Here is a 12549-nt window from a genome sequence, read left to right as displayed (position 1 = left end):
CAGCCATCTTGGAAGATGGCAAAAGACCTAGGTGGCACCATTTTGGAAGTGGGCAAAGCCTGGGCATCACCATTTTAAACTTCCCGGCATTGAGATGTAACTAAGAGCAGCTTGCACATGTGCAAAGAAAGCAGCATGCCACTTTTCCCCAGAAAGCGTGCTGCTGCCGCCTTCCAGCTGGACCTCTGTCTGTACTTGGAGGCTTCCCTCAGAGGGACCAATTGCAGCCAGCCAGGCTTCTCCCCACCAACCTTTGTCAGCTTGGCTGCCTTGGGCTTGCAAGACAGAGCAGCTCCCCCCTCCCTGGAGCTGGACTGGGCTGGAGAGTATAGGTGGAGACCTGAACATAGGGCTTAGGTGAGTAGAGGCAGACCCATGTGATCTCCCCTCTTGTGAGCCTGCCTTGAAAGCAGCATCTCTGCCGCTGCCACCACCCCATTGCCGTTCTTGTCCTCTGCATCACGACCTCTCTCCCTCTCTGAAATCGCCTGGAAGCCACGATCCTTTCCTGCCCTGGCTTGCACATCCTCTCTTCATATCTTTGCTGGGGTGAGGGGGGATCCCTGATTGCCTGGCTGCCAAGAGAGCAGCCAGGAGATGGGGGAGGAGGGAGGGCAAGCCTGGCATGTGGGAGCGGAAGCATCCAGGGAGAGTGCTGCTTCCCGAGCTGCTTTTCTGATGGTGCACCCTTCCCCTCTTCTCTCTCAGGCTGCAATTCTGTCTACTCTTACCTGGGAGTAAGCCCCATTGCCAATAATGGGAGTCACTTCTGAGTAGACGTGCTTAGGCTTGGGGGAGATGAGGGGAAGCGTCCCTGGTTATCTTCCTACTGAGGGGGATACTACTGTTTTTATTGCCTTTATTTAAAAAAGCTCAAGCTACTTCTTGTATTGAGGTGCATGAGTAGGGTGCACTTGTTTCTGGCTAATGCTGAGTACAGTATCAATCGCCACATCAATGTTTGTTAGTTTCAAGCACAATACAAGAAGTAGCTTGAGATTTTGTAAATAAAGACAGAAATAAAAACAGTAGTAAATAAATACACAAATATTTTGTTCCAGATGTAGTTTTATTTTTTGCTTGATAGCAATGGTAGTGAGGGCAGGGAGAACTGGAAGAAGCTTCTGAGCTGGAATACTGTCTCTTGTCATTTACAGTTTGAGTTTCTAGGCAAGAACTTCCTGCTTGATGACATCACTTCCGGCTCTGACATCAGTGATGTCACTTCCAGTTTGATGATGTCATTTCTGGCGATGACATCACTTCCAGGTTGCTGACATCACTTCTGGTGGGCCCCAGTCAGATTGTCATTCTCAGAAGTGGGTCCCAGGCTAAAAAGGGTGAGAACCACTGGATTAACCTATTTTTGCCCAACCCACAGGTGTACACATTTGGTCCCTGTTGCATATATGCAACATTGGGCAGAAATGACTTCAATACTGCATATGTAGTTTGTAGAGTTTTTTTTGTTTTTTTGCAGAAGTCCTGACTGAATAAATCTTTGGTTTGTTGTTTCCTCTTATTTAATGAAAGAGAATTTTCTCTCTTTCTGTTATGTTAATTCTTCAGAAAGTAATAGCATTTCTCTTTCATTCAGGATCCTGCCAGGAATGGAGACTCCATTGGATGTTTTATCAAGAGCAGCATCCCTGGTGCATGCTGATGATGAAAAACGTAAGTTCCAAGTTGAGCTTTCATCCTGAACCTTGTGGCAGTAGACATTGTTTTATACTCTTAGGTTTTTCCTATTGTCTGCTGCAATTTGTATGTAAATGAAAGGATGATGATAATTGTTTTGGCATGTATGGAACAAAATGCTCTAGCTGATGTTTTGATGCATCCGAACTTTATTCAGCACATTCTTTCTCAGTTGGTTTTGTGTGTGTGAGAGAGAGTGTGAGACAACCTTGAAAATTCTGATAATTAAAAAAAGCATCTTGGAAGTTAGAGGGAAAATGTAACATAATGTCTGAAAGGAGTCAGAGATATAAAACAGTTGAGAATGAAACAAACTTAGGCCACAAAAGAGTATGTTGTCTGTGTATTGTTGGGATGAAACAGCATCTACAGCCCTTCTTGTTCTTAGTTGATTAAGACTGGCATCCATCACTCTCACATTCTTGCTAAAATAGTGTCATATTGTATCGTATATTATACTGCACTGTTTAATGCAGTATCAGGGAGAAGTGTTGATTGACTTACAGAAAGTTGGTGATTTGCTCATGTCCTATTGTAGGGCAGTGACTTGATTGGCTGTAGAAAGATCTTTAGTTGGTTTATTGTGTTTGGTCTTAGGATGCTTCACTTTCAGCTGAAAAGTGGATTTCCTTCAATGAATGAGAGAGAAAATAGATGTAGGAAATTGGAACACTTCCCATTTCAACTATGGCAAATACTGTGTCTGTGTCCATTTCCAACATGTTCTGTGCATTGTACAAATAGTTATCAAACAATAATGGTGGCTGCTGGCCCATTTCATCTACTGTAATCAGTACTGTATACATTCATGAATGTATTTACACATGATTTCTCCCATCTGCTTCATAATACTACTGTTGCCTGGCTTTGCCTTCTTGTCTGATTTTATATGGAGAATTTCTGTAATTAATTTTGAAAACAAGGCATGAGTTGTTCGGCTGTTATTACACTGTCTTGTTCTTTTATTGGTTTGTTTCTGCTGTTTTTGGTAAGCCAGGTATTCCATGTATATTTTTGTGTATGATGGCATTATTCCTTTTAGTGAATGATGGCATTATTCCTTTTAGTGACTGGGAAGATCCCATTTTGTTAGTTGCTTGCTAGTGCGATTCCTAGTATCCGTTGTTCCCAATTCATTCATAAATGGAACTTCATATGTGTTCACCCTTTTCCCTTTGAAGACAAATTAAAAGACTGCACTGAGAATGTTGGGGGAAGAAGCTTAATTGTACATACTACCTCATGAAAAGCCTGATGGGCTTATCTGGTTCCTCATTCAAATAATAATACAGGTATTTCTATACCGCCTTTCTTGGTCCTCAGATTTCTCTTTGGACTTTATTCAAGGCGGTTTACATAGGCAGGCTATTTAAATCCTCATAGGGATTTTTACAATTGAAAGAAGGTTCTATCTTCCAAGAATCACAACATTCATATGTTTCTTTCTGATCTGGTTTCACATTCTGGCCTCCATCCTCCAATGCTCAGAGCAGATGGAATAACTTGGCTCAGCTTGTTAGCTGCTTCAAGGTCGCACGGTGCCGGTGGCCTCGAACAGGCGACCTGCAGATGTTATCTTCAGGCAAATGGAGATTCTACCCTCTAGACCAGACCTCCTGCCCTTTGTACTTTGTACTGCCCTCCAAAGCCTTTGTACTTCTGATTGCAGTATTAGCCATACAGCACAATTCTCTGCACTCAGAAGTAAATGCCAGTGTGTTCAGTGGGGGTTTACTCCCAGGACAGTGTGCATAGGATTTGCAGAGCCTCAGGGCCCAATCCTATCCAACTTTGTAGTACTGATGCAGCCACAAGGCAGCCCCCAGGTAAGTGAACAAATGTTCCCATACCTTGAGGAGGTCTCTGTGAGTGCCTCCCCACCAGGATGCAGTGCACTCCTCATTGGCACAGTTGCACCAGCATTGGAAAATTGGATAAGATTGGGCCCATTGTCTCCAGGAGCAGAGAAATTTAGGTTGCAATCCTGTACACAGTTTCCTGGGAGTAAGTTCTATTGAATTCAGTGAGACTTATTTCTGAGTGTACATGCAAATGATTGTATTGTTAGAGGTGCCCTTTTCCCATCAAAGAAAAAAAAAATCATGGAGTTTCTACACAGTATCAAACAAATGTAAAGTCAGTGTATAACCCCTCTTGACAAATCCCACATTCCCATCAGGAAAAAGATATTAGAGTACAGATCTGTAACATCTGGCTTGTAGATACTAAACAATCACCCCTACAGCCTGCTGGGAGTGAGCATATAAACCATCCTAATGTACTAGCAGCTTTGTTTTCTCAGGAACGCATATAGATGAAAGAACAGTAAATTGTGGTGTTCAGAAAGAGCAGTATGGTCTAGATCAGTGTTTCTCAAACTGTGGGTCAGGACCCACTAGGTGGGTTGCAAACCAATTTCAGGTAGATCCCCATTCATTTCAATATTTTATTTTTAATCTATTCGACTTGATGCTCCCATGGTATGTGATTGCATTTGGGGAAATGTTACAGACCTGTACTTTTAATAAGCTGCTATGTATATTCTTTTAACAAAGATAGTCAATGGGACTTACTCCTGGGTATGTGTGGGTAGGATTGCAGTCTAGGATTGTTAAAAATTTTCCTGCTTAATGATGTCACTTCTCGTCATGACATCAGTTCTGGTGGGTCCTGACAGATTTTCATTCTTAAAAGTGGGTCCTGTGCTAAATATGTGAGAACCACTGGTCTAGATCTAAGTATTTAGGATTATTGCATGTACTTTTTCCATTTCAAAGTAGGAAACAAAAATAATAAAACAAAGTAAATCAACAAAATAAACTAACTTTAAAAACGCCTTCCTTGAAAACTAAACCTCATACAAAATTCAGATTTTTCTAGTGGGTTGAGATACTTGTTTGTTGAAATTCTTTAAACTATCATTTCCTTGTTAGGACGTCATGAGGTGCCATGGTTTAATAAGTCAATAAGCTTTGCATTTAGCCAGGTGCAGGAGAGAAGGGGGGGAAGGGAGCACCCCCATGCTTTTAGATTTATTCATGATCCAGCAAACTGGAACCAGGCCACTGTTGTTGCATTTTCACACCAATAGCAACACATTTTGTTGTTGTTAATCATTTCAATGGCATCACACAAAGGAAGCTGAAAGGCAGGCATTCTTCTCCATGAATTGTAGCAAGTATAGACTGCCAGATTGAATGGGAATGGTTAGGGCAGAAACAATTGGCATCCTCAAAGTGCACTGTCTTAACAGTCAGTTGAACCTCTTATGAGCATCTTCCAAAACAGATGTGAAACATCACTCAGTACGTTATGCTAATGAGCACCAAGTGCACTATGATGCCTAAAAAAAAAGAAGCACTAGGCACTAGAACACAGTTGTTCCATTTTCCAGTCTATTTAACACTTTGAAAACGTAACTGTCTGGGTAGTGTTTCTCCCAACCAAATCAGACTATGCTATCAACATACCAACTTTGTGTAGTTTCTAATGGAAACTCTAATGTTGAATTAGAGTTTGGACAAGTCAGGAATTTCCATGAACTTCCAATCAACAGTCTTAATTTTTCAGCTTTTTGTCTGTGGCGAAAATCCTGGTTGTAGTAATAGCGTTCAATCCTTTTCATAGTAAGAACACAGCCAAAACAGTAGTCACTGCTTGGTAATGATCACAATCTGGACTGTGTGTGTGCGTGCATGATGGCGGCTCCAGTTGCCACCTGTCACCACCCTCTGCCTTCAGCATTGTGTTACCCTTGAAGTGCTGTTCAATGGATGCCTCTCCCTGCATTCCATCTCTCAGTTCATTACCTCACCAGTCACCTGTGTTATTAGTGCAATTGTAGTCATAGGAGTTGTGATTAATATTTTGTTCAAGAAAAGTCTAGGGTAGGTTTGGATGATACCACCAGAACCAGCCTGTCCCCCTGCCATCTTGCTTATGTTCCTACTTCCAATTTACTAGTCTGGGTGGGCTGGCAGGTATGAACATCTCCAGTGCCCAGCAAGGGGATGAGGAACAACCAGTGTGAATTTTGTGCATGTGCCTCTCTTCTCAGCAGCTCCTTGCTATTACCTTCTTTTTGGTTCTCTTTCATTTTTCTCCATTCCCTCATCCCACTCCTTCCCTCTTGACCTAGTTTAGATTGTAATCTTTCAAGCTAGGAAGTCTCTTTCTCTCTTAACAATAATTGTAGGGTGCATCTACCTGCTCTGTACATCTGGGTTAGAGTGGATTAAAGATAAAAATGTTAATACTCAAAGCTTTCTATATTAAAATGAAGAATATAAAAGCAATCTTCCTATAACACGCAGTACAGTGCTCGTTGAAATAATTTTCTTTGCCTAGCCAGTAATAGCAAAACTCCAGTAAAACTCCTCCTTCAGTGTCTGCTTTTTTAATTTAGTGTTAAATGCCAGAAATCCTATAATAACAATTCTGCCTCAACATAATGAATCATAATTCTACTGCAGTGTGTAAAATAAATTTGCCTTATTGATAGTTCTATTACAGCAGGTTTTGCACTTGGCATATTGTGCAGTGAAAATCTGCTGTAACTGGCCACGCAAAGAACATTATTGGCCATTAAGTCCATGTTTCCTACTTCAGAGGACAAGTATCAGAAATCCATGCAAATCGGAGAGTTCAAACAAGTTGCAGCAAGTGAGTGGATCGGATCATGATGGTATATTTTTTATTGTCTGTCAGGAGAAATAAAACTTATGGCATGCTGCTGATAAGTAAACCATAAACTTCAATAGTAGATGAATGTCCACACTCCCAGCACAGTTGATGCTGTATTTAGAAGAGAGACTGTCTGCTTATAATAGAACAGTTGTTTGATTTAGCAACCAGTATCTTTTTTTAATTCCTTAGAAATGTCTACCCTACCCTAAAATTAGATCTAAATAGTATCATCTGTTTGGGTCACAGTGGCAGAATTAGTGAGTGAAACCATCCTGTTCATATATTTGTTTTTCTTCCATCGTTTTCATGACTCGGTCATTAAGCAAATTTACCTGGCAGACATGCTTTGAATAACCAATAGTGTCTGTCTTATCAGCATGGTTTAAACTAGGAGTTGTAAAACCAACTGCCAATAATATCTGATGTAATCATTAATGAATGTAACTTGTAACAGGAGCACAAACAAAGCACAAGGCAAACTTGTTCCTGCAAAGTTCAAGTCTGTTGACATAGGTGCATCTGAGAGGTGTTTGGAAAGATACAAAACAATTATGGGAAGTTTAAATAACTGGATGCAGGGGTTCTTTTCAAGAAAGCTGTTACAAGTTCAAAGCTTCTATAATGGTTGAAGTAGATTACATATGTGTGTTTGTGTATTAGACGAGTATGTTACATATGGGGAATATTTACTGAATTGTGTCCAAACACTTTGTTCTTGTCTTCTGCTTGCACAAGAGAGGAAGGGATGCATTTTTCTGTGATTCCCCCTTTCCCCTACAGCTCCCTGTATCCCACAAAAAAATTGCCCCTAAGAGTTCAAGGACTCTCTGGAGCAGATTTTCTAGGGGATGGAGAGGGAAGGGGGAATTGATATAACTTGCAGCCACTCTCTTACGTGAGAGAGGGCTTGTGAAATTGACTGTTCAGATTCAATTCATTGTCATTTGCACCAATTTAGAACTGCAAGGAATGCAAAGGAGACTTTGTGACAATGAAGAGAAAAACCTGACATGAACTTTGTCACTTATCTGAGAGAGGGTTAGGTTAGCCTTATCACTTACATTACTCTCATTTCATGAGAGTGGCTGGTTAGGGGCCAAGTCAGACAATACAGCAAGGGTGTGCAACCTTCACTAGAACTCAGATACCTAATGAAATTATCAGGTGAATTTAGAGTATGAAAGTACTTAGAGTACTTAGAACCAAAGAAAGTACTTAGTCAGGGAGCACATAGTTCATGGATTTCAGTGCCACATGGTGTTGTTGTGACTATTAGCTTAGATTGAGTGTCAAACTCATGTCATATAAGGGGAAAATTAGCATTTATGGTGCCTGCTGAGGGCCAGGAGTGACATCATTAAGCAGGAAGTGATGTTTGCAAATCTTGAACATATTTTCAAGATTTGGGAGACCCCAATTATCACATGGGTGATTACAGATAAAGAGCTTCTGCAGGCCATATCTGGCCTATGCCTTGAAAAATGGATAAATATGCAGGTTGGGACTCATTATTCAGGAGGGTTCCTTCCAAGAACTCACATGGATGGCAAAAAACGTACTTTAGCAAATCAATTTAAAGAACAAAGTTTCTTTGCTTGGGAGATTTAAAAACAGCCTTGCTGACCTTTGTAATGCACACAGAGACAATCAGTCTCTCTCCAGAAGCTTAGGCTTCAATCCCTCCCTTCACCAGGAGTCCCAGTGAGGGTGAAAGAATGGAGAGGGTGATAATCTCTGCCATTTAACCTTCTTTCACATGCTCAGGGGGAAGGGAGGAGAGAAGCCTGCAGAGAGAATGATTGATGGATTGTCAGCAGCCTGCCCTCTCTGGCATTATTAAAGGACTATTTTCCTTTAATTTAAAGGGCCCTTCTCATCAGTTTTGAGATAGAAAAATCTGTGAATTGTATTACTTGTATGACTGTCTCTCTGCAACAGTAAAAAGCAGTTTTTTAAACTGTAATTTTAAAGGGATGCATTTTTCCCCTTCTCCAGGGATCAGCACATTCCTTCTCATTTGTAGGGGCCATTCGGGTTGAATCAAATCTGTGTATAAAAAGGCTAGACCTGTACAGATTCATGAGAGAATAGTTCTATCAATGGCTATCTTTGCCATGATCATCATATGATAATGATCATATGATAATGATGATCATATGATAATTCCAGATTCAGAACCAATATACTAGTGTTTCCTGAACCTACCCTGGTCACAGTGCCTTTAGCATTACAGTAATTCTTTCACAGTGCCCCTACAGTTGCATTGCTGTAGGGTCTGCACACAATCAGAACTTCTGGAAAAATCTTCCAGTGCCCCTGTGAATTTGCTACAGTTTTCCATGGCACACAGTTTGGGAACTGCTGCAATATGCTATGAAATCTGATTTGCTGGGGTCCAACCACATGGGATCTCTCTCGTTTTTGTGCCCTGGTTTTGGACTTCCAGAAGCATTTGATTGGCCATGGTGAACAACAGAAATCTGATTGGATGAACCTTTGGTCTGATCCATCAGAGCGCTTCCTAAATTTTATATTTACTTCGATGTTAACTAATCATTTTTAAGTTATTTAATATTGTTCTGACTTTATTGTGAGAGAAACTCAGTGCCATAAGGTAGGAAATAAAATAATTGAAAGATGCATACATAAAGTTTCACTTCTTTTAAATTTGACATCAAACAAATGTTGTTTTGGGGGGGGTGGGAGTGGTGGGTGGAAGAGAATATGCACCAGGTATTCTAGGAAGCTGGGATACAGTACATTGATCAACGTATTTAATTACTTAAATAATCTGTTCGTTCCTTCAGAATTTCTTTGGCTGCCTTGTCAACTAGTGTAAAGTACAGTAGTGAATATCCAAGCAATTAAACTTGCATAAAAACTCATGAAATAAATTTCATAGCAATTACAAGCAATTCATAACAGTAACTTGGATGTTCCTAATGTTAGTTCAAGGGTCATTCACTGATTGTCTACAGCAAGGGTGTCCAAACATTTTGGCAGGAGGGCCACATCATCTCTCTGACACTGTGTCAGGGGCTGGGGGGGGGGATTAATTCACATCTAAAATTTAAATAAATTTACATAAATGAATATATTAGAGATGGAACATATAAATGAATAAAGGTCTTGCAATAGCTCAAGGCCTATAAAAGTCCTTGCACAAAGCAAGGCTGGCCTTTCCTTTGATGCCGCTGCTGCATCACAGGCATGAAACAGCGAGCAGTGGAGGGAGCCCTCGTCCCACAGCTCACACGAGAGGTCAGTCACCCTCACACTGAGAGAAGCTGCATTGGGCCAGCATGGGCTCCAGCAAGTCTCCAGAGGGCCAGAGACTCATTGACGACTTGGGGCTCCCTGCGGGCCGCATTGGGAGTCCCTGAGGGCTGCAAGTGGCCCTCGGGCCGGGGTTTGGGCACCCCTGGTCTACAGTGAACCACACTCTGATAAATTTGGGCTGGTGCCACTCGGCTTGAATCAGCCCCTATTTGACAGGTTCATTTAAAACAGCTAGCTGTTGGTGCGCCATCATAATGCTTGTTGTCCTGTCTAACTAATGTTAATGTTTTGAATATTTACTGTCTGAAACATGATTATTGTGTGTCCTTATTAAAGCCTTGAATAAAATACAAAACTGCTGTATCAGTTTGGGCTTGTTCACTACTATAACTTGTGAGTCCAATACTGTTAGTATGATTTGTTAGTAATTTACCAATGTATTGTGTTGTGCAGGCTGCCTGGTCAAAATCACTGAAGTCCCTTGATGAAAGTGCAGCTGAGTAGCTTTTAATAAGCTAGTAACTGAAGGTTTTTCAGAGCAGGAAGAAATATTTTCCCAGTAGCAGCATATTCCGTTCAGGCAGCTGTCTGTATCCATCCTTTTCATTTTTTCTGATTGCTGCAGTTTTGAGCAAAGCACTAAAATTCAGACAATAACTGTTGAGCTGTGCATCTAGCAGAACAGGATTGTTAGGGTTAGTGCATTTATGAAGGAAGTGAACACAAATGTATTCTGACACTTCTCACTAACTAGCCTACCAAATGCTTAATTGAAATTACTATCCATGGGATTTTTCTTGGCCCTGAGATTAAATTCTGTTCACAGAAATACAGACATTGTCTACATTCACCCCTCCCCCAATAAAAAAATGTGACAAAGTTTAGATTAAAACTTTAGATCTACTTTGTGAAATAGATGCCAGTTAGCAATCTGTGTAAACCTTATAGTGGGTTCTATCTCTGGACACTCCTCTCCCTTTTGTGTGGGTGTTTAACCTGGAAGAGACAGCAAACTACAGTCTATTCCCGCTTCAGGCGTTTTCGCCCTGACTCAAAGCTTTGCATTGGCTTTGGCAACCTATATTTTTCTGTACCAGGCCCCAAGGTAGAAGCTGAATTGCTATACCTCCCCCAAGTAAGAGAACCTTTGAAGTTAACTATGCAACCCAAGCCCAAGGGGTCACCAGCCAGCATCCCTAAGCGAGATAGCCGCTTGAGTTTAGTTCCAGTTCCCCTGTGACTCTTGCTTACCTCAGACCTCAGCAAATCCCTGCTCTCTTGCACTATACCTACCTTTTGTGACTCACTTGGCTAACAGCACCGCACCTTTAGAATAGTCTCAGGCTGGTGAAAAAGCTCATTAGCAAAGGCCAATTAGGTGAGGAACAAAAAATTCCTATGCAGTTCCTCAATGAATTGCCAGGTAGTCTCAGACTATTCCAATGGGAGTGTTGGAAGAGATTGCTGACAGGCTCAGCTAAACTGATCTTGGACAGTGAGCAGATAGCACAACCATGTTGAACATCAAGGAATGACTCTTTGCTTCCTCTCCCCTAATCAGCCAATGGGGTTTTAGGGATTTCCTGCTTTTCCTGGATCTGGACCTGGATTGATGCAGACTTGGCCCAACCTGAACCCTCTGAAGGCAACTGGAGCTGTGCTCCAGTTGCGTCTGGAGGGCTTTCTGAAGCCCGCAGAGGTTGTGCGCATCTGCCCATGGCCTCTGCAGGCCCTGTAGTACTAAAAAATGGTTCTGGTTTCCTGAGGGAAACTGGAAGTAGTGTTTTTTAGCAGCACTGGGCCATTCTGAAACCCACAGAGGCCGGGGACAGTTGCGCACAACCTCTGCAGGCTTCAGAAAGTCCTCTGGACGCAACTAGAGCGCAGCTTTGGTTGCCTTCAGAGGGGTCTGGTTGGGCCAAGTCTGGATCAATGTGGGTCCAGATCTGTGGAAAGAAAATGCATGGATACCGAGGCCCCACCTGCATATTTAAATCTATTTTATCCAGCTCTTGCTCATTAAAAAATTGCAGATAAACCCAGACAAAAGTGACTAACATCCCAGTCCTGTGCTTGAGATACTCCAGCATATGTCCATGTATGCCAGTGACGGTCCATTGGCCCAAATGTCTGCCTACCAGTAGATGTCCCACGGACACCACTGCAATGTCAGAAAAATGCCCTGTAATGTAACCCAGATGCCAGTGTTACACTGTGGCTGAGAGGCCAAAGCAGGGAGGAGATTGGTGCTTAATGTGGGAGAGTTGAGGAGAGGAAGACATGCTTGTGCATGTGGTGTCCTCGTGGCATCTCCCCATTATAGTTGGTGGTGACTGTTGAAGTGTTGCTCATTTCTGCGAGCTGCTGGGGGAGCATCACCCCAGCAGTGGCCACTTATTGGCCCTACTCCTGCCCCACCCTACATGCTGTGTTCCCCTGCTGGCTATTATCTCAGGCTGGGTGGATACTTTGACTCCCTGAAAGTTGCCTTCATGACAAACTAACATCACAGTAATGATGCATGAACATTATGACCTTGCTCCATGGGTGATGGGCTGTGTAGGGATTTCCATGGATGCTGTTGCTATTAGTGGGAGGGTTGTGTTTTTATTTTTCTGGGGAAGGAAGGAGAGCATTCATTAAAGTGTATTAGGGCTGCCTCATTCAAAGAAACTAATCATTTTATTTGTAAATAAAGACATAGATAAAAATAAATTTCTTGATTTTTATAAAAGTTTTGTAAAGCTAGGTGAATTCCGATAGTGTCATTTTTAAAAGTGGGTCCCAGTACTAAAAAGTACTGGGAACCACTCATCTGTGGCATTCATTGGGGGTCTTTGTGTCTAAAAATATTTTCTTTAATAGCAGGGAGTATATTTGTCTAGT

The 12549-nt window shown here is 41.8% G+C and overlaps 1 protein-coding gene across 1 annotated transcript in view; it reads left to right on the top strand.

The window, feature by feature from the left end:
• Window positions 1–1604: 1604 nt before the first annotated feature.
• The window catches only part of VGLL4 (vestigial like family member 4), a 108724-nt gene continuing 97779 nt past the window's right edge, over window positions 1605–12549 (top strand). Inside the window, exon 1 of the mRNA XM_066617213.1 lies at window positions 1605–1674. Coding sequence (XP_066473310.1) covers window positions 1611–1674 — 64 coding nt within the window. The 5' untranslated portion in view covers window positions 1605–1610. The remainder of the gene's footprint in view (window positions 1675–12549) is intronic.

Source organism: Tiliqua scincoides, chromosome 2 (genome assembly GCF_035046505.1).
Source record: "Tiliqua scincoides isolate rTilSci1 chromosome 2, rTilSci1.hap2, whole genome shotgun sequence".
Taxonomy (NCBI): Eukaryota; Metazoa; Chordata; class Lepidosauria; order Squamata; family Scincidae; genus Tiliqua; species Tiliqua scincoides.
This window is presented reverse-complemented; position numbering and strand designations above follow the sequence as displayed.